The 26,986-nt window shown below is 33.9% G+C and overlaps 2 protein-coding genes across 3 annotated transcripts in view; one reads left to right on the top strand and one right to left on the bottom strand.

The window, feature by feature from the left end:
• The window catches only part of LOC128237217 (uncharacterized), a 55,836-nt gene extending 41,921 nt beyond the window's left edge, over positions 1–13,915 (bottom strand). For both annotated transcript variants that reach the window (XM_052952557.1, XM_052952558.1), the window contains exons 1-8: positions 13,779–13,915; positions 12,655–12,824; positions 12,117–12,346; positions 11,579–11,708; positions 11,093–11,221; positions 9,954–10,013; positions 8,173–8,241; positions 6,103–6,371 (exon numbers count right to left, since the gene is read on the bottom strand). In XM_052952557.1, the coding sequence (XP_052808517.1) occupies positions 6,103–6,371; positions 8,173–8,241; positions 9,954–10,013; positions 11,093–11,221; positions 11,579–11,708; positions 12,117–12,346; positions 12,655–12,824; positions 13,779–13,860 (1,139 nt within the window). In that variant the 5' untranslated portion in view covers positions 13,861–13,915. The remainder of the gene's footprint in view (positions 1–6,102; positions 6,372–8,172; positions 8,242–9,953; positions 10,014–11,092; positions 11,222–11,578; positions 11,709–12,116; positions 12,347–12,654; positions 12,825–13,778) is intronic.
• An 11,310-nt stretch (positions 13,916–25,225) lies between these two features.
• Positions 25,226–25,972, top strand: LOC128237800 (oligodendrocyte transcription factor 2-like). Its single transcript, XM_052953386.1, has one exon. The coding sequence runs from the start codon at positions 25,226–25,228 to the stop codon at positions 25,970–25,972; it is 747 nt and encodes a 248-aa protein (XP_052809346.1).
• Positions 25,973–26,986: the final 1,014 nt, after the last annotated feature.

The following is a 26,986-nucleotide window of genomic DNA, read 5'->3' as shown; positions in this document are numbered from 1 at the left end:
TTAACATTATGAGTATTATTATAATTATTATTATTTTTATTTTTTTATAAAAAAATGTTGTTACAATATGTGATTGATACTGTCACCTATGCTGTATAGGAATTAGCAGCAAATAACTCACAATAACACACTTCATGTTCACAATCAACAATGGTAGATCATCACCACCAGGAAGATAAAAAATATAGGTATAAACAAAACATGAAAAAAGATACTTTGCTTCCTTCTCAATTCTGCTAATTCAATTTAATCTCCAAGTATTGCTATCACCAAGGTGTCGATTTCAACATTTTATGATATTTCATACATGTAGAATTGTATGTTGTTTTTTCTGTAATTATTGCTGTTAAATAAGTGCTTGTTAAAGCTGCCCTCTTACAGATTTACCGTGTTGACAATCTTTTTATTTTTGTCATGGAATGAGCCAATTTTTGCGTAGATATCAGCAAACCAGTGATATTAAACTGCTGACAAAAATTTGATCTAAGATTGGCATATTTCCATTCAAAAATTAATGTTTTATGGCTTAAAGCATTACTAATGATTCAAGAAAATGCATAAATCATCAATTTTGTACTTAATTATGAAAATCTGTGACCTAATTTTTTGTCAGCAGTCTTATATCACTGGTTTCCATGCATTTTCGCATAAATAGGCTCATTCCAAGAAAAGCAATAAAAATATTGTCAAAATGTTCAATTTGTGAGAGAGCAACTTTAAAACAAAGATTTAAGATACTGTTTAAAAGATATATGAACTGATGAACTGCTGTTAAGATCAGGAAGTCCACTGTACTTACACTATTGACGATGTCAAAACATGTATAACTTTACATGTATGAACTATGAAATGTATCGCATTGTGGGTTTAGGCCCGAAGTTATAATGAAACTTTGGTTTTAAAAAATCAAAGGTTTGAAAGAAAAAAAATCACCATGGCTGTGTTGCACTCGAATAAAATGAAGTATAATAATACAATATTATATTGTTAACTCATTTTCATAAAAAAATCTTTTTCAAACCAACATTGTGTCACAATTAGGTACTCTGAAAATTATAGGATTATATAAGCTACAGTGCTCCTGCCAGGATTTGAAAAAGGCAGGGTGCTAGGTCAGAAAGGGCACTTCAGTTTAAGTTCATTTGTGTTACAACGATTATGAAACAAGTTATAACAACATTGTATTAATCACTCTTGTTGGCATGATTTTTAGCGAGAGACTGTGGTCTTGTGTTGTGGGGGAGTATCCGGAGGAAACCCACTTGTCTGGCTTGGTGACCACAAACCAAACTCACATTCGCACAGGCTGGGAATCAAACCTGGGTCGCCTAGGTGAGAAGCTAGAGCCCTAACCACTGCGCTAACCCAACAACCCAAACGGGCGCTTTTGCTGCACATTGAATGAGCCTTAATGGGGCACTTACAAGGGTCAATGTTCAATTCATATGGTGTACATGTTGTGACTACTTTCAATGCTTATAGTTTGATATGAAAACCTTATCTCTACTTAAGTGTCAAAATAATGTATATTTGTTATTTTTGTATCTACTTCTAAAAATTGACTGGACAATACATCCAATAAATATTGAATATTATTTATAAGCATCAACGATTGTGCTGTCAAACAAAAAGGCACAGCAGGGCATAGTAAACGGCAGCAGGGTGCAGGAAAAAGGCAGCAGTGTGCCCCCCCCCCCTCCAGTTTTACTAATTTTGCGAGGGATGGCGTATGTGTTGCCATGACAATATGAACTGCAGCATTATACATAGGATAAGTCTTGCAAATAATAAATGAAATCTCTGATTTTAGACATAATGGAGCCACAGAATACAAAATTATTGTTTTACCAAAAAGGACACCATTTCAAAATCAAAGCAATCTACCATACTATTTTCACAAAACTAACAAAGTTCTCGTTAAATAAAAAATAGTCCGATATGGACCACAGCATTAATTCATATATTTCATGAAAACCTGACTTACCCATTAATATAAAACAGAACTTGGCTTATCAGCACTTACGAAAAGGTTAATAACCACACAGGTAAATCCAATCACAGATCCAAATCATAACAACATCACATACTTGACCCTGTTGTTTATGCTATAAGTTATTTTGCTAAAGGAATGTTGACCCTGACAGATGAGGTTATAATCACCATTCAGCTATTTGCATCCATACATCAATTACCAGTGGTTAATATGTCAATTTTGACTAATGAGAGTGGGTAATAGTATACACATAATTTTATACTAGCAAAAAAAGAAACAGGGGATGATTATAAATATATCTAAAACTCTGAAAACATTTGATGATTTAGCCTTGTTTACGCCTCTTGAACATTGAAAACTTTTCATGAATTTCTTACTCATCGAAAACACAGAAAACATTTGATGATTTTGCCTTGTTTACGCCTCTCGAACATAGAAAATATTTAATGACTTGTGTTGTTTACTCATCTTAAACATTGATCTTGGGTTGTTTATGTATCTACAACATTGAACACATTTGAAGATAAAGTGTTGTTTACCCAATATATTAAACATTTCAATGTGTTTTTATACAGAAATGAATTATTATTAAACAAATACCAATTTTCAGAGGAAATTCAATCGAACAATTGTGTTATTCCTTTAGGTTTTTCAGACACAGTTTATTTTTTGGCCTGCATAGTTACTTTATACCGCTAGTATACTTGAATGCTGTAGACAAAAAAGACAATTTGTATAAGTGAGTGTATTATTACTAATTATTATCAGACCCAATTATCTGAACTGCTGCAGCTGTGTTCACGTTCATGCCTCCGCCCAGGATCACAGCCAATGGTCTTGTGGGACAGATTCACATTTAATCATTTAAAAAACTCTGACAACCAAAGATCTATAAAGCAGATCACAACCGCCACATATTCCATTAAGTAACAAAAACAACCACCAAATTTCCATTTAGTGATGAAAAACAAGAGATTTTCATTTTGTGACAAAAACAACAGCCAAATTTCCATGTTGTGATGAAACAACCACCAAATTTCCATTATGGGACAAAAACAACAGCCAAATTTCCATTTTGTGATGAAAACAACTGCCAAATTTCCATTTTGTGATGAAAACAACTGCCAAATTTCCATTAAGTGATGAAAACAACTGCCAAATTTCCATTAAGTGATGAAAACAACTGCCAAATTTCCATTTTGTGATGAAAACAACTGCCAAATTTCCATTAAGTGATGGAAACAACTGCCAAATTTCCATTAAGTGATGAAAACAACCACCAAATTTCCATTAAGTGATGAAAACAACTGCCAAATTTCCATTAAGTGATGAAAACAACCACCAAATTTCCATTAAGTGATGAAAACAACCACCAAATTTCCATTTTGCGACAAAAACAACAGCCAAATTTCCATTTTGTGATGAAAACAACTGCCAAATTTCCATGAAAACAACTGGCAAAATTTCCATTTTGTGATGAAAACAACCGCCAGACATCTAAACTAGAATGGTCGTTATAATGTACATGTACTGTTTAAAAAGTAAGTGCAGAAGGTATTTCTTATTTTGGCACGATCGGGATAGGTTACAAATGTAAAAGTCAACTCTATTGACTTTTACCTGTTTTTTCTTAAATATGCCCAATTTTTAGAACCAACTGACATTTAAACTCACTGTCCTTGATTAAAAATACACTTGATATTTAAAATAGAATGTGGAGAAAATCTCCTAAAATCATTCTAAAAAAGCTATCTCGCCAAATCTGCCATTTTCTGACATCGTAGCCAAAGTAAAATACTGATTGTAAATGTTACATAGAGCATAAAAACTAAAACCAACGTTATATCATGAAAACTTCATGCATTTAACAAAAAAAGGGGTTTTTTTGTTTTTAGAAGTGGCATCTAGACAATTTACAAGTGGTTGTTCCGTAAGCCTTATTTGGAGAGCAAACATTGAAAAGACAGTTTTTTGCCAATTCAAGTCTCATAACTCTGGAGTGACTGAGGTGACATGACTGATTTAAAACCTGACCAAGATATTCTGCCCATTCATATTCTGACCAAATTTGGTGAGGGTCTGAAAAAAGCTTCTCAAGTAATGATCAGATGAACTTGTCAACGATATTGTTTCCACAATTTAACTTAATTCGGTGATGACTGGACAAATGCTTCTAAAACAATTGATCGGATTAGACCAATTTTAATTTGTATAATTAAAGGGCAATTACTATTACAATTATTAGAGTGACTAGAGCCATAACGCTGGTTGTTCGAGATATTATTAGATACAACTGGTAAGTGCGGCTTGCTATTTTCACAACGGCAAAAAATTGTCGCAAGTAAACATTATTAGCTTTGTTCAATAAAACACATTTAAATCGCTTTAATAATATTTAATGATAATAAAAAAATTTCGGTATGATATATGTTCTGTTCATTATATAAATACAACCTGATGAAGGCCGAATGGCCGAAACGTTGTTTCATAAATAAATAATTTGTGTTGAAGTTGGACTTCTTTAATTATCACCGGTATAATATAAGAAATATAACACACCACTTCGGGTCATATGGCATTATAAGGACCGGTCAGTCAGCCCCCGAAGGTGAATATACACTTTCGGTGGCTGACTTGCCGGTCCTTATGTCATATAACCCTCAATGGTGTGTTATATTTCTTAATTATTGAACTTGTCCAAATATTATGACATTACAAATTTTAACCAAATTTGGTGGTGATTGGGCAAAGGCTTCTAAAGTTATTGAGTGGAAAAAATCAATAAAGGTAGTTTCTATAATTCAAAAGCAATAACTCTGGACCTACAAGAGCATTATGGTTATCAAATTTATCCAAGATATTTTATGTCAAAACACATTCTGACCAATTATGGTGACGATTGGACAAAGGTTTATTAAGTTATTGAGTGACAACATACTGGACATACTGGATGCCATATGCTCGCCTGCCCATATGCCTGTATGTCCTGTTTTTTTAGACAGACATATAAAAAGCACTTTTTATAAAGAAAAGGAGTAACTGTCAATCATTAATCAAAATACACATATGATTGCCATTCATTTTAAATAAGCCAAGGGCCATAACTTTCGTCCTTCCAAGCGTTGGCTCTTAATGCCATTATTAACATGTTCGGACAATTATCATGTACTGGCGAGTGACATCCAATCATTAACTACTACATATAAAATCTCATTTATAACTGAATGTATGTCTAAAAATATTTAGCGCGGCACTATACAAGATAGCATACTCATGGTGTTTTAAAACACTTTTGATTATTAGTATTAATGTATATACATGTACTAACTATATGGGGATTTTTTTGTCTTGGCAAAGAAACTAGAACCATTTTTTTAAGGCACTGTATCAGACTTTTTCCGTATACTTTATTGATGAAGTGAAATTTAATTAGAAAGGCAGTCCTAAATACAACCTAAATATGAATGAATCTGTGTTCATTGTAGTGGTATATGTGCCCCCTGCCCTTGACCTAAAAAGTTCATTTAATCCTCAAGAGTGGCACTTTTGAACTTCTAGTATGGACACCAAATGTGAATTCCACTGAGAAAACAGATGAAAGTATGACCCTATAAGTCATAAGCTTTCAATTAATAGTAACAAGTAGAATTTACAATTTGAAATTAAGCTTTTGTTCAACAAGCCTGAAAGGGTGCTTTTCACCCAAGAGATAGTGTGTTTTATCACCAACAGGGTCAGACAAGGTTGAAGGTGGTCTAGTGGAATAGGTGTCCATTTCTCATCTAAGAGGTTGTGCCAGGGTAAGAGAGGTCTAATGATAAAGGTATCCTCCTCTCACCCAAGAAGTTCTGGGCTCACGCCCAAACAGGGGTACTTTCTAATGGCCTCTCACAAGCAATTCCAGTACTGGTTTCTATCCAGGAAATCGACTTAGGATTTATTCATATAAGCCTTCAGCAGGCTAATAACTTAGTTTAAACAAACCCCTGAATTCTTACACTTATTCTTATTAAATGTAAATCTGTTAACTTTTAAGAAGCCTGAAAAACAATTTACCAGTGTTAGCAATTACTTAAACCACTAAATAGCACCAATAATTTTATACTCACTTTGGAGAATCTAGGTCTTCCTGTTCTTCCGGACTTGGCACTGTATTGACAAATTCGGGAAGCGTCGGCCTTAGTTTTGTTGAGTCTCCATCCCTTGAGCGTAATTTCTTGCGGGACTTTGGTAGTGTTGACGCCTGCACCTCACGCTTTTTCTTATGAGGCATCTGCCCATACGGCACAATATGACGCGGTCGTTTCTTCAGAAGTAGCGTCACCTCCTTCGGGTTCTCTTTCAACAGGTTAACGAGCTTTTTTAATGACCAGCCAGCCTGAATATTAGAAATATAGTTGTCACTTGCCATATCTAATGTCTAAGAATTGTTTTGTCAAATATGCAATGAACTTGTTCAATTCATAATATGATGCAAAATATATGCCCGCCATAACAAATTACCCATGAAGATTCATGAAACAGTACAGGAAACAGATAAATAAGTGAAATGACTATTTAACATAAAAGGCAAACATAACATACCGTATTATATCATGCATAGGACGCACTTTTTTACCTCCAATTCTTGTCTTAAAAAGGGCCTGCGTCCTTTCTATGCTATTAGAATTGCATCTGGTTTTTTCCAAGTCCATTTCAGGTCGAAAATATCGGACCGGGGAAGAACGCGGTAAAAGTAAGTATCTGTACTGCGTCACCGAAGAGAACAACTGACATAGGTAAAATCACGCAAGTTAACACACGCAGAAATGTTTACTTTAAAATGATTTATTGAGAAATAAATTGAAAACAAACAGGAGTGTTTACTTTTTTACAAAAGGGACGCTACTCACAAAAACTCGATGTGAGTCAGCACTTTAACTGGTTTGAGTTATAACGGCAACGGAAAATCGGGAAAGGAGGTAAATATCAATTAATCGTTGTTCATGATTTTAATGTTTCGATATTTTACAAAACATTTTGTTGTACCTTACTGTTTTTAAAAAATAATTAAAGAATGTGCATAACGCAAAGTAGCATTATTGTCACTATCAAATCTTTTTCAAATGTGCGAAGGTGTGAAAAACACCCGCTGTCTGTCATTAGAAAAACATCCATAGAACGAACTATTGAGATGTTAATACCGTATGGTTGTTTGTTCGCACTTTACCCGTCGTGCCTTCCGCTGGCAAGGATAATTACCGACACGCATTAATTATGCCTGACATGCTTTAATCCGCGCAGCGACAAGCCTTATCAAAACAATCATCAGTTTTGACAATACACAGTTTTGCAACGGTTGCAACGGTTGACTGTCATTCAGAACGCATGTCGGAACTATTGCAACGGTTGCAACGGTTGACTGTCAGTCAGAAGGCATGTGGAACTATTGCAACGGTTGACTGTCATTCAAAAGGCATGTGGAACTATTGCAACGGTTGACTGTCAGTCAGAAGGCGTTTCAGGACTATTACAGCATTTGTATAAGTCTTATAATATGCGTGAATGTTCTCAAAATGTCAAGACTTATATCATTGTTGTGTACACTAAATTACCGAAATACGACGATAATTATCGAAATACACAAGACAGTTATCGAAATATGCCTTATATACATTTTTTTTTACTTCAATATATGTTATAAATACTTTACCAACCTCAATTTTTCGGCTCCGATTTTGACATTTTTTCGCTGCGTCCTATCTTATATATTAAGGGTTTTTACCCGTTTTTTCAACTATTTTTTTGCCTGCGTCCTATCTATGCTAGCGTCCTATACATGATATAATACGGTATTAATTATGAAATGTAAAATATCCTTATGATATATTAAAGTGAATGAGATGAGTTTACTCATTAGTTTTCTCAGTTGACTAAAAGTCATAACTCCAAAATAATATTATAAGCTAGAGTAATGTTTCATATTGCTCATTTCATAATTATACATATTGTTGTCATAGACATGTGTACCAAATTTCATATAAATTTCTTGAAATAGTTTCAAGTCACTGCCAACATGAACAAAAACACCGGCAACAACATTATGAAGAATATGACAACCTTGTTTCTTCAATAAGCAGTTCTGCTGGATGACCTGTATGACATTGACTATAAGATCGAGACTGTCAAAGTGTTCTTACCACGATCTGCTGGTTGACTTGTATGACTTCATCTCCCTTTTCAATCTTTCCACACAGGTCTGCAGGCGACTAAATGAAATGTATGTTTAATCCATCTGCTGGTCTAGTGTCAATGTACATGCATTATCTATCATGAATATAGAGCAAGTCTCTAGTTTAAAAAAGTAAATCCTTACTGTACAAGTTAAAACTCTACTGGTAAATGTTCATATGTATATCACTCCATTAATTAAGATTCTTTTTTTAAAATCTCCTTTGAGGTTTATATTTTCTGTCCTGTTTATTCTATCTGATACTAATAAAGTAAGAATGTCAAGGACAATCATTGTACAATAACATTAATTAAAGCTGCACTCTCATAGATTTCGGTCTCTCTCTGTCAATTTGTGAAAATGCAGCTTTAAAAATGCTCTTGGATGTTTCAACCTAAGACAATTAAATAATAGCAATATAAGTATCCTTACAAGCTCTCAAACATCAAAAGAGCCTTGGGAACAAAATTAAATGAAACTCAGTTAAGGATTTATACTCCCATAATGACTTAATAATGATCTTTTACTTCCTTTAAGATATACTTTTATTTTAATATGAACCACTTGAGATCATTCACTGAAGTTGATATTTCCTATCTAACAAACAATTCATAGATTTGAAGCCACATATTGACGATGGGAAGAGGTCACATAGGTCTAACTCTTATCATTATCTTGTTAATCGACTTACGTATCTTGTTAAAACAACTCAGTCACTCGTTAAAATGACTTACTTATCTTACCACACATAAAAATGGATGAAGAATGGCTGATCAAAGATATGTCTGATTTTAAATATTTGATTCTGATTGGCCAATATGTCTTTTTTAGGAGCTACGTTAAGTCATTAAACTAAGATACTAAGTCGTTTTAACGTGATACCAAGTCGTTTAAATGAGATACTAAGCCATTTTTATGAGATATGCAAGTTGTTTCGACCAGGTAGTCTTAACGAGATAAAAAAATAACACATATGTCACCTCTATGGCACTGAACATATCTGATGATGCTTAGATGTTCAAGGGGTGTACCTCAGCAAGTACTTCAACCAGAGTTATGGGTCTTGCTAAACATATGCATGTTGTTGGAACTAATAAAACGAGGAACAAATCTCAAGTTTTAAAATCTGATATGTACATGTGATTAAGAAACATTAACCATTTCTGGATGACAACTACCACAAAGCATTAATGGATGTCAGAGTGGGGATCATCTCTCTGATCCAGAGTATGATTACTAGGCCATCATCACCGATAAGTTAAGTATGAAAGACAAATGACAGGAACAGGATGTGTATTGAAGTCAGTGATTTTTCTTGGTGCAATTTACTGCTTTCTAAAGGCCGTTTCCCCTGGCAAAAAATTGTCCATTTTCCCAAAATTTTATATTTTTTTCCCAATTTGATTTATATAGATTACGTTTATGAATAAAAAAGCAATGTATTTCTTGACATATAAACAAAATCTTGGCCTGATTTGTGTTTTTCCCAAATTCTTTCTTTTTTTTAGCCAATTTGCAGGGTACAGGCGGTAAAAATAATTCAAAAAAAAAATCACTGAAAGTTTATTACACTTCAATCATGTACAAAAACGTTTTTAAACCATAGTCCAATTATATCACCTTTATCAGTCATGTTTTAATACATAACATTTATGGGAGGATCTCTCCAAATGAGGTACAACTTCATGCTGGTTTAACTTCCCTTGTAATCCTAATAAATCACTATTTTTTCCACCATGTTATACATACCATGTCCTTGATGCCACTGATCACATGCACCCCATAGTAGGACGACAGAATGTGCATGCCCTGAAAAAGTTCAAGTAATTGTAATTGATCTTCTTAGTTTAAAGGGGCAATATAGGTCGATGCCCAATATAAAATGTTTGATTTTAATGCATTCTTATGCAAACTCATTTGACTGTAATTGATCATAGCAAAATAAGCATATGATTTTTGTAAAGATAAAAAATATTAGCAATATTTTTGTGCTTTTAGCAGGGGAATTTGTGACCATCTAGCTATTAATTTAGAGAAACATTCATAAGGGCTAATATTTTTTATATGTACACAAATCATATGCTTTTTCAATTTCAATCATTGAAGTCAAATGAGTTAAACATTATAAAAATTTATAGTGCATTAAAATTTAAAAACAAATTGGCATCAACCTGTATCGTGGGCTTTTAATACTTATTTTATTTGCAAACTGTGACAAAATCTGACAGCTAATAAAATTATGTTTTATGGGAGGGCTCTCTCAGGAGAAACCAGCACAATATAGACTAATTTATTTTAGCTTACTGTGACAAAAGCTGATAGCTTTTAGAATTTCTTTTCCTGTGCAGAAACCAGTAATGTGTCCGTTTGAGAGGGCATCTGACCCTGGTGGGGATTGAACCCACAACCTCTTGGGTGAGAGGCGGACATCTATACCACTAGACCACTCTTACCAAAGAAATTATGTTTGCGAGCGTTCTCTCAGAAGAAACCAGCACTGATATCAATTTAAAGGTTTTGGAGAATACATTATTACAATGTTTATCTATAGCAATTAACAGCCCATTAACCAAATTAATGATGTTTAAATCTTGATAAATTTATCAGAGTTAATTAGGAAATATAATTCAGATTTTGATACTGGTGAGCATTGTATAACTGTGAAATCAGGAAAGAATATAGTAAGATAAAATAGTTTGTTTAACATTTCTAAAATTCTATTGCCATACTACAATACGTATTTAATGTTAACTGAAATGAAAGCATTAATGGCAAAAAATCTTTAAATAATTTACAGTTACTGCCATTAGATATACAAAAATCATATTTCAATGAGCAGACAACAGTTACATAAATAATATGCAATGCAGCAGACAAGAGTTTATTACAAGTTCTTCCCCAGGTTTCTTGCGGATGGTTGCCAGCTCGAGGGAGGCGGGCTGCAGGTATAGGGGATCCAGGGGGCTGTCTGTGGAACCAATTACCAGCTTCTCACAGATCTCAGACAGGCTGGCCATCTAAAATAGTACATAAGCTATTAAAGGATCTGTTCATGATTTCATTATTATATATATATATAACTGTTTAAAATATCATATGGTTAAAAAGTTATTGTAGGAGGTTAAGATTTGTATGACAGCTGCTGTAGTCACCAATGCAATGACAATAATGTGACCTTATTCTTAAATCAACAACAGATAAGCATACAATAGTACAGAATTTTCTGGACATAAATTAGCTTTTGTTTAATTGTTTTTTTTGTTCATAGAATTATAAAGATAGACTAAGTATTTTTTTGTTTAAAAAAAGACATAACTATGGACAAGGTTAATGATACATAAATTAATCATCAAGTCACAAGCATTTCACATTACTGTGTTTGAGATGTTGAATTCTATATCGGGAATGGAGGATTCTCGCTGGCACATGTTGATCAGATCAAGACCATGTTTCACTATGGAGTTACGGGTCAGACACAGGTCATGGAAGCCACTGAACGGAGCTCTGAAATAAACCAAAGCATGCGACTTATTTATTTTGTTTCCTTGCTATTGGCTCCCTCAAAGTTCAAAGTAAAGAGGGAGTAATGAATTTTCATCACAGGCTACATACATGTACATACAAAGGTGACTTTGGATTGCTTGTCTGGACATAGCTTACAAGTAGATAACTTGCATTTAACATTAAGCTGAAATAACAGACTACAAGACTTGTTAACACAACGTCAAAATTATCATGTCTGTGCTGATCCATCTTCCAATTTAAAAAATCATAGAACATGAACATTAACCAATAAATGTAACTCAGTATCTGCTTCTATTTCTATATGCAGTTATTGAATTCTCGGACTAGGGTGACAAATCAGATTTATAATTAACTGATGTCCAACAAATAAAACAATAATGTGCTTACTTGTCCATCCAAGCCACAAGACTCTTCAGAGTGCAAACAAGATCTGCAACGGAGGACAAAATGCCAATTGTCAGTCTCCTGCCCCCCGGGGGTTCTACAGGCTGTATCATGTTCGCCCGATTACGGTCATTCTCACTTGCCCGGGCTCTCACTTCGCTTTTCAAACTTCGGGCCTTACAGCCCAACTGTAGAGCCAGTGTTTGAAGATTTTCTGTCTCATAGCCATACCTCTGCCGAAATGGAACAGATGTAAGCATAACTATAAATGTACTGATATTTAAAATTGCAACAATTTTCTTAGGGCTATAAATTGTTTCAGTATAGCATTATATGGGAATCTATGAGAATTTTTAATTATCATTACATTTGTTGCTCGAAGAAGTTGTGTCTCAAAAACAACTTTCAAGTTTTTTTATAATATAAGTGTATAACGTTCATTTTTGGTTTAAAGCTCACTTTTCACAACTGATCAGAAGTCAGATATGACTTGTGTACAAACAGTACAACACTTGACAAAGTGATAAAAACACTAGCTCACCAAATTTCTAAGCAGATCAATAGCTTCAAGTATGAGCTCCTGGTGGCCAAACTTGAGCACATTAAGCTTCTCCAAGTCTGAATGAGTCATCATCATGAGCCTCTTCCCATCCACATTCCCCGCCATGAAGTAGTGCATGTACGGGATCATTGCGTCATCCATGTCCAGTCCTTTAAACAAATGTAACTTGGTGTTAGTGATCCAGTGGTATACTTGAAGAACTCCAGAATCAACCACGTGGGTTTCAAAATACCTTGTACCGCTCTTCTCATATAATAAAGGAATCCTCGGTATATTTCCGTAAATTATTATCCAAATCAATGTTCTAAATAGAACATGGGAAACCAGATTTTCCAGCTTTATTTACTGTCAAAATTCAACTGCTAATTGAGCTGATTCAGCTGAAAAACTGCCGCCCAATTCAAGGTCGAAATATACCCGCCCTGGGCAGACAGGTGGCCACTTATTTCGAAGACTGTTCCATAATAGCTATATTTGAAACAAGGGCACAAAGATTATCTTATCGTATCAGTTCACACAAGTGCCAGTTCAATTCAGTATAATCCCTACAGACCTTTTGAAGCCATTGGGGCATTAGAAGCATTGCATCAAAATGCTTTTGACATACAAATAATGCACCAGTCTATTGTTACTACCGCCCCCAAGGTGCGGGGGTATACCGGGGATAGCCGGGGAAATGAGCCGTGTTTTAACCTACCAGGTGGCCACGCAGTGACAGGTGAATGTGGTGGTTTTGTCTTTGCGCCAAATATAGTGGGGAATGGACCTTACCTATGGTCCCTGGGGTGCCGGGGCGTTTGGCAGGGATATTACCAGTAGTTCGTCCAAGGGGATTTTACCTGGGCTTGGCTCGACCAAAAGTCCCTGTTATTCCCCGGACCGGGGGGAGGAGGGTATGTTACAATTGACTGGTGCATTATTACATATCAAACTTAATATCAGTTTGACAGGGCCGCGGAATGAACACTGCATCACCCGCACCAGACATTTCGGAACTGAACTTTCAATTCAACAAAACGTATCATACATTTGATTCATAATATCAAAATAAATATTAAATTTCAGTGCAATGAGAACGACCAATGACAAGTGTAATAACAAACCTCTCAACCATTCTGCGACTTGATCTGACGTCCAGTTTTCGAAAAATAGATTGCTTGCCATTTTGTTATCTTCAAATTTCATTGTACACTTAAAATTAATGCTTTAAAATCTAAATCAGTCATCAATTTATCGCGCACCTGCCCGAACTGTCAATTTTGAAATTTTCTTACGTATGAAAATTGCAATTGCTTCGATTACGAGGTTAAGGACCACCAATAACTTTCCGATATATTCTATAGTAAATTGACCGATTTCCATGCAATATTAACTAACGCATACCATATTAGAAAATTCCACTTGTGCAATAAGAATTGAAAAATATCAGTAAAAATACGTTCTTATAAGAAAAAAATAATAATAAGAAATGTAATGAAAGTTGAACGTAACCATTGCTGTTTTCAAGAACATATAAACCAAATATTTCGTGAATATAACTTTAAGTGCTTAAATGGTAAGAATATAGAGGATAATTGTTTAATTAAGCCACTAAGAGCTACTAGGAACTACCAAGAGCTATACTAAGAACTTTAATGAACAACCATGAGATACTTATAAAAAAACACACTTTAAAATGTATAAAAAAATGTAATTCAGAAAGTAACTGTTTATTGGTCTGAAATTGTTCCATGTAAAAACTGTTCGTGAGTGTTTTTAATTTCACGTTATTCACAGAAAAAGGTGAAAGGCATAATCATACACACATACATACATACATGCAAAAAAATGAATTTAACGGATTTGGTATTCTAAGCGCCGAAAATGACTCGAAACATTAAATTTGTATATGTATTGCAAAACGGCTTATTAATTGTGTCTAAATAATGTGAATCTCATAATTTTGAGAATGATTCCGTCAGATTGTGTACTTTTAATTTGCGTATAATTTGCGAGGGACGTCAACAACAAACATCTCAATTTTAGACAAGAACAAAATCATACTACACAGAATGTCACCTCCAATAATTATTCAGCACCTGTTTTAGCTTCGTTTATGGAAACTAACGTCAGATTTGAGCTTAACAATTACAAAATAGCTTATTTTACCCCTTTTTTTACTGTTTTTTTTTAAAGCTAGAAGTAATATTTCGAATGTCACTTTTTTCAATGCACAAACTGTATTTTCCTGAAATGAAAGTATGCATTGTACTGAATTGTAATCATATATTGATTCAGTTCAATATTAAGGCCAGTAATATAAGCTTATTGAGAGATAGTAATATTATAAAACAATAATTATAGGATCAACCCGTGAGCCTAACTGAACATTGACATTAAAAAAGAATCTCGTCAAGGTTGCAATACTAATACGAAGAGAGAGAGAGAGAGTAGGCCAATCGGTTTGTTCGAGACTTCCGCTAAAATATTTAACAGTACAGAAATTATATCAGATTTTTACAAAAATAAATACACACCCTGCAAAATCATGTCGTTGAATTGAATATTTATTTTGTTACGTACACTATTTCAATAAAAAAGCAAGCATTGTTCATATTAAAGAGCTATATTAAAATTTGAGTTTTACATGTACTACCGATATATATATGCAACTCGAATTTCAAACCTTTTTTCATATCAGATTTTTTTACAAAAAAAACAAACCCACCAAAAGTCATGTCGTTGAGATGAATAAATATATTTTGTGGCTTACTTCCATAAAAAGCAAGCATTGTTCATATTTAAAGTGCTATATTAAAATTTGAGTTTTACATGTACTACCGATATGCAACTCGAATTTCAAACCTTTTTTCATATCAGATTTTTTTACAAAAAAAACAAACTCACCAAAAGTCATGTCATTGAGATGAATAAATGTATTTTGTGGCTTACTTCCATAAAAAGCAAGCATTGTTCATATTTAAAGTGCTATATTAAAATTTGAGTTTTACATGTAATACCGATATGCAACTCGAATTTCAAACCTTTTTTCATATCAGATTTTTTACAAAAAAAACAAACCCACCAAAAGTCATGTCATTGAGATGAATACATATATTGTGTGACTTACTTCAATAAAAAGCAAGCATTGTTCATATTTAAAGTACTATATTAAAATTTGAGTTTTACATGTAATACCGATATGCAACTGGAGTTTTAAACCTTTTTCGTGTCAGATATCTTTTACAAAATAAAAAAACACCCACCAAAAGCCGTGTCGTTGAGTTGAATATATATATTTTGTGACTTACACTGTTTCAATAAAAAGCAAGCACTGTTCATATTTCAAGAACTAAACTTAAATATGAATTTTACACGGACTACCGATATGGAACTCGAGATTCAAACCTTTTTGCATTCATTGACATGTTTTCGCACCTTTTATTGTAATGGCCAAACGCGCTACAGTAAAGCATTGTTATTATAATTAAACATTTATTTATAGATTATTTATATAGTTTAATAATAATATAAATAGACTGAAGCAAACAAAACCGGAAGGCATAATAAATATTACTAAATCGTTAAAATAGGACAAACACTTCAATTTTGAAGAATTATCGCTCCATGTTGAAGTTCTAAAAATATGATATTATAACATGTAGGCTTTCTGTTTATCACTGCGGACATTTATACAAATAACATTTCCACGGAAAGGGGTATAGATATCTGCCATTTAAACCTCGAAATCTTCATTATGACACAATATCCAAAGATTTCAAATCTTGGACGAATTACTACGAAATCTAGCGGTGCTGGTTTTCGAGCCCGGCTCTCAGAGTGAGAGCCACCACTCGTACGTGTGGTCGTGCATGGTACGAGATCTGTCTTCTCTTCTGTCTTTCCGATGACTCTCAGAATCACCATCGCACATGCGTATGTGGTCGCGCATGTAACGAGAACTATCCAATCGACTTTCTTTATCTCTACTAGAACTAATGGTTTCCTCATCTACCCTTTTTACCTTAACTCTCACATTACTCCTCCATTTTCTCATCATCATTCTTCACTCGTCCTCTTGTCGTTTTTCCTCCTTACCGTACCTCTTAACTATGCGTTATCTCCCATATTTCCTACGTATTGTTTACTCTATTCTTATTTCCTCTTCTACCATATCTTCTTTCTCTTCTATCCTCCATTATTCCTCTTCTATCCTCCATTCTCCCCTTCTATCTTTCATTCCTCCCCCTCCATTCTGCCTCTTCTACTCTCTATTATTCCCCTCGCCTCCTATCCTCCATTCCTTCTCTTCTATCCTCCATTCTTCCCCTCCATTCCTCCACTATCCTCCATTCTTCCCTTCCCCTTTTTTCCTCCATTCTTCATTCTTCCCCTTCTATCCTCCATTATTCCCCTATCCTTCATTCTCCCCCCTTCCCCTATCCGCCATTCTTCCCCTATCCCCCATTCTCTTCCCCTATCCTCCATTCTTCCCTCCCCTTCTATCCTCCATTATCTTCCCCTATCCCCCATTCTCCCCCCTTCCCCTATCCGCCATTCTTCCCCTATCCCCCATTCTCTTCCCCTATCCTCCATTCTTCCCCTATCCTCCATTCTTCCCCTCCCCTTCTTTCCTCCATTTCTCATTCTCCCCCTTATATCCTCCATTCTTCATTCTTCCCCTTCTATCCTCCATTCCTCCCTTCCCCTTTTTTCCTCCATTGTTTCCCTATCCCCCATTCTCTCCCTATCCTCCATTCTTCCCATATCCCCCATTCTCTTCCCCTATCCTCCATTCTTCCCCTTTCCTCTATCCGTCATATTCTCCTTTCCCCTTCTGTCCCCCATTATTCCCCTTTTATCCTCCATTCTTTCCCTCCCCTTCAGTCTTCTATTATTCTCCTTCTACCCTCCTTTTTTCCCTCCGCTTCTTCTACCTTCTTTATTCCCTTCTCTCATATAATCCTACCCCACTTCTTTCCGCTAATCTATCCTCCCTTCTCTCCCTGTTCTGTCCACACTTCTGTCGACATGGACAATGATGTTGATAGTAATGATTATACATGTAATCATAAATATTTAAAAAAATATTTGAACTATCCAAGAGAGGAAAGATCGAGTAAGTAAATGGCTCAATGATACTGAAACGGTCAGAACTGATCTGCTTATGTAGAAAAGTTGTCTTCGTAGCTCTCATGTAATAATAGTGCTCTTAATTTCTTAGTAGGTCTTAGAAGCTCATTTAATAGCGTGAAATAGATGGAACGATGGGTTTGTCGTCGGAATACCACGACTGACCCATTCTCGAGATGAATAAAGTACGATGGAACGATGGGTTGTCGTCGGAATACCACGACTGACCCATTCTCGAGATGAATAAAGTACGATGGAACGATGGGTTGTCGTCGGAATACCACGTCTGACCCATTCCCGAGATGAATAAGGACCTATGGAACGACGGGTTGTCGTTGGTAACAACAGGCTGTGATACAGATTTCATATGAAAAAAGACTTACTTTTCTTTTTTAACGAGCGTAAAAAGAACACGAACAGTAAATTCACAAACATACAATACTGCAAATAAAACATGGCAATTTATATAAATACCAAATCTGTAGATGGATTAGTCTTTCAAAGAAATTTACCAATTTGTTGAAAAAAGAGAAAAAATTTTTTTTATCTGATTTGCCACACTTTATTTTTATGACGAAAAAGAAGTAAATTAAGACAAGAGGTCAAAAATGGCCCTAAATCGCTCACCGGATTAAAAGTCTTGTAGCTCGTGATTTCAAATAGTTGGATTTAACTTTTTAAAATTCTGCTAAAAACATGTTGAAAATGAAGCCATGCATGGTGTGATTATGTGTTTTTTAGAGTTAAAACTCCTTAAATTTTGTAGCTTCAAAATGAAACTGTGTGTTAAAACGCATTGGCCAAGGTCATCACAATGCAATAATAAAATTTATTTACAAATTGACTTATTTCCAATGCTTTAGCATAATACAATAAGAATGTTGATAAAAGTTCATCTAAGGAAGCTATTGAAGCTATTAGCAACAGCACATGGTCCTTATTTCCTTACTTAGTTATAAAAACAAGAAAGTATGTCAAAACCTGAAAATCAAAATCACGCAAGGACAATATTGAATTTGATTGAAAACATATACAAAATTATACAAGCGTTCTAAATTACCTTTTAATAACTGTTTTATGATGTAGCTTAAATAATGAAGAACCCGATCAAAAGGTCATCGTGAACAGCAGTTCTAAATTTCAGTCAATATCTCTAAAAGAAAGATGTACAAATTGGATTCAGCTGCTTTTGACCATATGGGCATAATGAACTAGGACCATATCAATGGGCATAATAAATAATCGTGGTAGAAGGCCACTAGGAAATGCTATATACAAAATATCAAAGCTCTGGGCATTGTAGTTTTGGACAATAATATCTTCAATTTATATTAATTTTGTATACAAAATGGAGGATTTTGTTTTGACTACCATATCTTAGTTTGAACAAACTGGGTTGGGGACTAACAGACTTAGTGTTGTACGTCAAATATCCTAAGTTTTGCCATTGCAGTTCGAGAAATTATTCCTATACATAAGTCTAAACTTCATCAACTTTTACTGATCATAAGTATTCTCCCCAGTGCCACTAATTTGAAAAAAGGCCACTAGATCGTTTTATAAACAAAATACCATAGCTCTAGCCATAATGGTTAAGTTAAATTTTAAAAGTGTATAAAAAAAACTCTACCAAGACCGAACTGCAATACGATGCTATATATGGTAACTGTTTTAGCTCTAGACATTGCATTTTCACGATTTCCAAAGTATTTCCGGCGCAAGTCTATATAAAACAGGTAGCCCCTAGCGGGGCCAGTTTCGACCCGTGATCACCATTTGCACAAACTGCACAAATAGTTGGGACCAATGCCAAGATGTTTCTGGCAAAATTTGAACAAAATCGGCCCATTTGGTTTCTAGTAAGAAGATGTCGATTGAAGCCAAATGTTGCCGCTGGACACAGTGTGTGAACAATAGCTCTACTTTGTGCTGAAAAGAGCAGAAAAGTAATTTAAGTTATGTTTAGCTTAAAGAACTTTAATCCTACGACGGAAAAAAATAAAGTTGAATGACTTTTATCTCTAATATGTGTTTTATATTTCACGGCTTAGGATAATTTAAAAATACTTTCTCTTTCAGTGCTAAAATAGGGACACCAATTCATAAGAAAGTGAATTTTACCACCTATTAAATATCTATTACACAATCTACACAGGCTTTAATTGCTATCAATATACACGTTCATGTTTTGTTTTGTCGTTTATACGTATCAAGTGCATTGTAACCGATAGATAAATAGAAATGCAGAATGGTCAAGTTATCAAAATGTAAATCTAAAGAAATTACGGTGCAACTCTTTTTGAATGGTATCCTAAGATTTGGTTATAAACTTGTTTACTGCAAACTCCTAAACGGTCTATTATTGACATTAATTCATCACAAATTCGCAAATTGCACAGACGTTTCGTGAGAAATTCTTTTGCAACCATTAATAGGTGTCATAGTTCAAGTTTGATAAAATCAGCGAAGTTTTGTCTTCCAAAATTGAAATAGGAAATTGTGGACACATCAATATTCCAAATAAAGACCCGCGGCCAAAATAAACAGCAGACGTGACAATCTGTTACCCGGCATACAATTTACAATTAACATCCGGTGCAATGAGCATGCGCAATACGAACCTGTCGCCATAATTAAGTTAATCTTGCAATGCCGTCAGGTGTTTGCAACTAATCAGGCGGACTCAATCTTGGTACTTTGACGCAAAAATTACTAGTTTCTTGAACCAACATGTTTCCATAGTGGGGAAGGTTTCAAATTGCCGGGTATCATCCGTAAAGAAAACTAAAACCACCGCAGGTGAAGATATCAAACCATGTGCTTGCTATTTTTTGTCTGAGGGGCACATATTAACTGCATGTGTATGTAAATAAAATGTATAATATAACTGAAAAGATTGTCAAAATGAATACATGTACTATGATACACGTACGGGACCCCATATACAATATTGCCCACAGCAAATACTTATCAATGAGCTTATAGTATATATATGCATACGGACATAAATGTATGTGCTTACAAAAAATGATAAAAAAAAACTTGTATACTGTATATGTGCATGATTGGTTTTAAATTTAAATTCATTCGCACACTGCTAGCTTTATGAGAATTTGTTCAATTCAAACTAAAAACAAATGAGAGAAACTTAAAAACAAAAGATTCAACAAGCTATGTCGTTTTCTTATTGTAAAATGAACATGTCAGGGATGCTATCTTTTGATGACAGGTGCTATTATCATCTTTCATTACTTGTTTTCAAAAGCATGAAATGTTTGACTCCTTCGTACTTCACAGAATTGTTAACATTTGCCAAAAATGAGCACTATAGCTTGCGTTCTTCAGAAAACGAGGATCTTTTTGTTGTTAAACCTAGAACAAACTATATCAAAAATACATTTGCCTATAAAGCAATGACAATTTGGAATTCTCTTCCTACATACATTAAATGTAAAGATAAGCTACCAGCCTGTAAACGTGCATTAAAAGGCTAATTATTGGCAGAATAATTTTATCACATGAAAAACAATCTTGACACTTTATTTAATTCACATTATAATAAAAAGTTCATGGTTTACATGAATTGTGAATTGTGTTAATGTACGTATATGACATTCTTGCAACAACTTGTAATGGATACTACCAAATATGTAAATGTTGAAAATATATTGATTGAATGTGGTTTTAATGAATATAACTACATTATTTACAGTATGAAATTATTGTAATTTATAATCATCATATTAAACTGAGTTGTGTTTGTCGAAGAAATGTATGATAGTGATAGTGTGTTTGTATGTTTTTTATGTTGCTTAAAATGTAACTTAGTATATGTGTTTTTGTAATACTTTTTGTGTGAAGGCCATGCTGTAATGATTGTACACTTAGTATGTAACCTTCGTTAAATAAAGTTGTTATATTTATTATTATTATTATTATTATTATTATTATTATTATTATTATTATTATTATTATGTTGAGCTAGTATATTGTAGTTGAAATTATATTTAGATCAATATTTTGTATTTTATGTCGTACATTTTTATGTTGGACGTTATGGTTTTAATCAGCTGAGTCAACTGAAAAAAAAAACAACAGACAGGAATCTCGACTACTTAGCTGGTTAAAGGGATAAATGTATTAAAGTCAAGTACGCATGCATTTGCCATAATAAATGGTTACGCCACATGTGTCGCTTGAAACCATTCATTTTGTAAATACATATTGAAAAGTGAAATGTACAAACGCTTTGTCTCACAGATTTACGAAAAATAAAATACAAAACAGAAATATCATAAGCGATCTGAAAATAAGCTATAATTTGTAATAAGTATACAATACTTTGGTCAAACATTTTAATTGCATCATTGGCATACTTTTATTTTTTATCAGAGGATGAATATAATTAAAGAGCGATCAGATCAGATTTGTATGTGATAAGGCATTTAAAATGATCGTTCAATTACTTAAATTAAGTAGCAGTTTCGGCAATCATCATTACTTACTTATCGGCGTGAGATCTTAATAACTGAATCAGAAATGCAGCAAGATATCGCGTACATCTCAAAATGATATGTTTTTCAAATCCTTTAGCATTTTAAAACATTGGTCATAGAACCATTTCCGCATTCTGTGATTCCTTAAGTTGCATTTAGATATGTAAGTTATGCTATGTACGTGGTAATATCGACTTGTACCAGGGATGAAAATACAAAATCCTGTTAGTACAAGACTTGTGCACACATATATCGAGCATAAAAGTTTTATGATCATCATATTAATTCATTATAATATATTTACCACATCAACGTGTCAAATAACAATCATAATTTCTATCTAAGCATAAAAACATGCATATTAAACAGAATAATGTTAAGTGATGACTAGCACGTATCATAGATTTAATGTATATATAGAATAGATGTAGTAGTGTTTGACAAACTGACATCTTAAATCCACGTATAGACGGGTTTTCTTTGAGAAATTTACTGATATGATTTTATATCATCAAATAGTTATACTCTCACCACTGTGTTGACTATTTTATATTTGTGATCCTTAATATTCTACAAATAAATAATATGCAAGTGATGACATGACTTCTCCTTGTCGCAATCTGATTAATAATAAGATTGCAATCCAACAGACCCATTATCAAATTATAACTACCTGGAAACACTTTCTATCACATTCCTTATTTTCCTCTTACATCATCGTATATTATTTTACGTTTAAAGATGCACTCTTACTCCCAAATAAGATTTACTGAAATTAATAATATTGTTTTAATATTCCAAAAAGGATGAATAAATATCAAAAACAATGGGCCTTATGAAGGATACCGAGTTTAATTTGAAAGAAATGAGCATAAAACACGGTATTGCTACCTTATAAGACTATAATAGACCACAGTAAATCTTTTAGCTTTCACCAATCATTTAATATTTTTGTGATTTCTGCTATCGAATACACGGTTACAATCTTGTAATCAGTAATTAATACTTTCCATAAATGCATTATTTAGTAAGTAGTTAAAGGTTAGTCAGTCAAATTGAATGTTTGTTATACATGTGTATGTAATGATTTTGAGTAAGAGTGTCACTTTAATCTTCAAATTAGGTATAATGATTCAAAGCTGCATACAGGTCTACATATAGGGTCGAAACATTTTCTTTGGTCAATAAATACACACGTTCAACTTTTTATTCATTTGTATTCTTAAAGTTATTGTACCACCTATATTTTTAAACCAAATATTCATTTTCTACCTAAAGCACGAGGTTCCTATAAACTTATTGAATGGTCGACTGTTGGATATTAAGTTTAATTTTTGTTATGACTAATGACCTTTTGGTCATAAGCTACTACAATACTCATACAGGAAAACTCGTCATATATATGTCTTTTTAGGATCTTATTGTTGACGGTGTTGAAAATAATGTGAATTAAATTGGCAACAAATACTATCATTGAATAGCTAACAAAGTCTTGTTATAGGCTCGTGAAAATGCATTTTATTTTAAAAAAGGTGGTGTTTTGGTACATGTATATAAAAACAATATGTATGTTACATATAACAAAGCGGTTAAGCATGTTAAAAAATAATGAAATTCACATTTATAAACTCTTAGATAGTGGCGTGTCCTTAAGCATTTTTTATTAAGAACCCGGCAGAAATTATGACCATTTTTAATAATCCGTATAAACAAATGACATGATTTCGTCAACTACAAATTAACATGTTTAAACCGTTGTAACCCAGACAGATTTTTTGACATATACATATGTTCAACGAACAGCATTTTTATTAAAACATTTTAATCATATTGATAATTAGAAGATAAAATCCCTAAAACTTCTGTCCGTCGTATTCAACTGAGACAAAAAGGCCCGCCCATATTTTCCTGCGGGCAAACGACAGAATTAAGAAAAGATCGAATGCGATAAATCGTTATCGACATCAAAAATGCAGATCATTGGGGGACACCGATGGACCAGTGATAAGCTTCCTTAAACTGAAGAATTCACACCATTGGATCTCTTTTCGTAAAGAGGTAGGATAAAAGGTCATCTAATCGGAGATAGGCTATAGTTGGGAGGTGTGATTGTCAATTTAAACATCTGTCATTTTTCAAGTAGATAAGTGTGTTACTAATTTAAAAGGGTTGGAAACTGAATTGTTGCCGGATACACTATCTGTCACTTTGTTGTTTGCTGTTCGAGAGTGGACACACATCTCAGAGAATCTGTACTTTATCAGGTATGATATTATCTTCTTTTTTTCTAATAATTTTTATGTGTTTTAATTATTAACATCTTAATTAAATTTGTTGATTATTATTTTTTTTTTTTATTTAGTTCATGCATTCATTATGTCGTTCGTTAAATCATTATTTTAATCTTATTATTCATTTCTGTATTTCTCTTATATTTGTTTATTTAAATTATTCATTAAAACGTATTATTTTAATACTATATTGAGTAATTAATTTTATTTATTCATTATTCTTTCGTTCTGTCTTCTTTTTCTGCCTTTATTGCTGTTCGTTATTGATTTGTTCGTTCGTTAATCTTATCGTTTGTTTTCCGTATAAGCATGATGAAATTGCCTCTGACGCTTTATTTTGTGAATTATTATTATTTCTATTTTTTTAATCTTCATATTCTATTATTACTCGTTTTTGAATATAATATTAATATCACATAGATCTTGCAAAACGCATTTTGTGAATCGACTAAAAAAATACAAGTGAAACAATGGAGTATTTGAACCATTTTTATTCGGCTTGTAAATGGAACTATCCTTCAGGACAGTTAATTTTACTAGACGTCACTCTGAGGCGAAGGAAGAAAATAATGTTTTTGTTTGTCTTCAAAATATTAATGTTTAAGATCAATAATTACTTATGGATCCTTAAATTTATGTTTTCAGGGCGTCATGTCATTGCCATACAGTATCGACAACCTGCTTCAAAAGCCCGACGTCACAAGCGCATCTGACGGGGATACGAAGAATAGTGACGTCACATCATCGTTATCCTTCTCCGACACAGAAAACTTCTCCGACAGCGAAAAATCATCTGACAGCTTGTCACGAAACAGGAAGTTCGACCGCCGAAGGAAGTCCAAGGCGACGGAGGATGTGCGATTGCGCGTTAACGGACGTGAGCGTGAACGAATGCATGACTTGAACTCAGCCTTGGACAATCTCCGGCAAACGTTACCATATTCACATGGACCTTCTGTGAAGAAGATATCCAAGATGGCGACGCTTGTGCTCGCGAGAAATTACATTTTAATGTTAAATCGGTCTTTAGAAGAGATGAAAAAACTTGTTACGGAAGTCAGTCTGAAAAGGACGACAAGTGGGCATACACCATTGAACACTTCACCCGAACGTTTGACTTCGCCTTCGACAGTAGCTCCGACTCTTCCTCTCCCACCTTTGACGCCATTGTCGCCCTACAGCATGACGTCAGTGCCCGGACGTGACGTGCACAAGATTCCCGTGCTTCCGACACACGTGCACCATATGCACCAATTTCCGTACAGTCTTTTTCAAGCTCCGCAGACGTCCTCTGACGGTGACGTAACAAGAAATTCTCCGCCAACTTTTTCATGGAACTTTGGTCACGTACCACTTACCTCATGGGCTAACCCAGATTTTAAACAGTCTTGTAAATAACAAGCCTTGTTTCAAACATTTTGTTAATCAAATTGTGCCAATACTATATATATATAGACAATCATATGCTGTAATGGCAGTTCCTTTGTAAACTCTGCACGCCGTTTTCTTGCCCGCGTACTATTTTCTCTCCATGCTCTCTCTATTTCTATGATAACTATACTCATTGTTATACATTATTATACATTATACATGTATTATAAGTCATTTTTGATACAAATGACTATTGTAGATAGCAATTAAAATGCTTATCAGCAATTTGTGTTTTAGTTATTTATATTGATAATGGTGAGTGTACAAAATGCTTAATATGGGCATATGTCGGCTGAGCCCGACCCTTTCAGCAGTGTTGATAAGTAGCATTTAAAAAAAAAACTGTAAAATAAAAACATTTTAAATATATTTTAGCTGATCAAAATTAATACAGCAGTTCAACGTTCTCAAACTATTTAATTAATGCTAAAAAAATTGTATTTTATAACTCTTTGCTGATTTCACTAACTTACGATTCAAAATGTCTCCCGGTTGAAGAGGTAATTTTTTTGGACCAAAAACATGCGTTTAGTTGAAACATTATTCATTTTATGAAATTATATTGAAACTAAACATGTTATATATCATTTTTAGGATGAGGGAACAGGGTTTAGGTTATATTGTGGCATATTTGTATTTAAATTTCGTCTAATGTACAATTATTTTCGCGAAGAAATGGCGTAAAAGGTCTGAAATAATTAGTGTTTGATTTGTGAGATAAAGAGATAGAGATGGCTATCATGTTTCGTCCTAATCAAGCGTAATGGAGCGCAAGGGCACACAACAGCGCTCTATTTTGTTTCCGCAATACATTGTCAGTTTCTAAAGCCGCGGCATCTGTCGTCCTCGCGTGTAATTATAACGCCTTCAAGTAATTATTACCAAATAATGTTGTGTCACCGTCAACTACAGAAAGTCAAGAGTTGTTATGCTACAGTAAGTAAGTAAATTGTTTATAACAGTGACACGTGTATGGTATCA

This window comes from Mya arenaria, chromosome 6 (assembly GCF_026914265.1).
Source record: "Mya arenaria isolate MELC-2E11 chromosome 6, ASM2691426v1".
Taxonomy (NCBI): domain Eukaryota; kingdom Metazoa; phylum Mollusca; class Bivalvia; order Myida; family Myidae; genus Mya; species Mya arenaria.
This window is presented reverse-complemented; position numbering and strand designations above follow the sequence as displayed.

Bases quoted from the DNA above. Each gene is read 5' to 3' on its own strand.
- LOC128237800 (XM_052953386.1), top strand. From the start codon at position 25,226: ATGTCATTGCCATACAGTATCGACAACCTGCTTCAAAAGCCCGACGTC.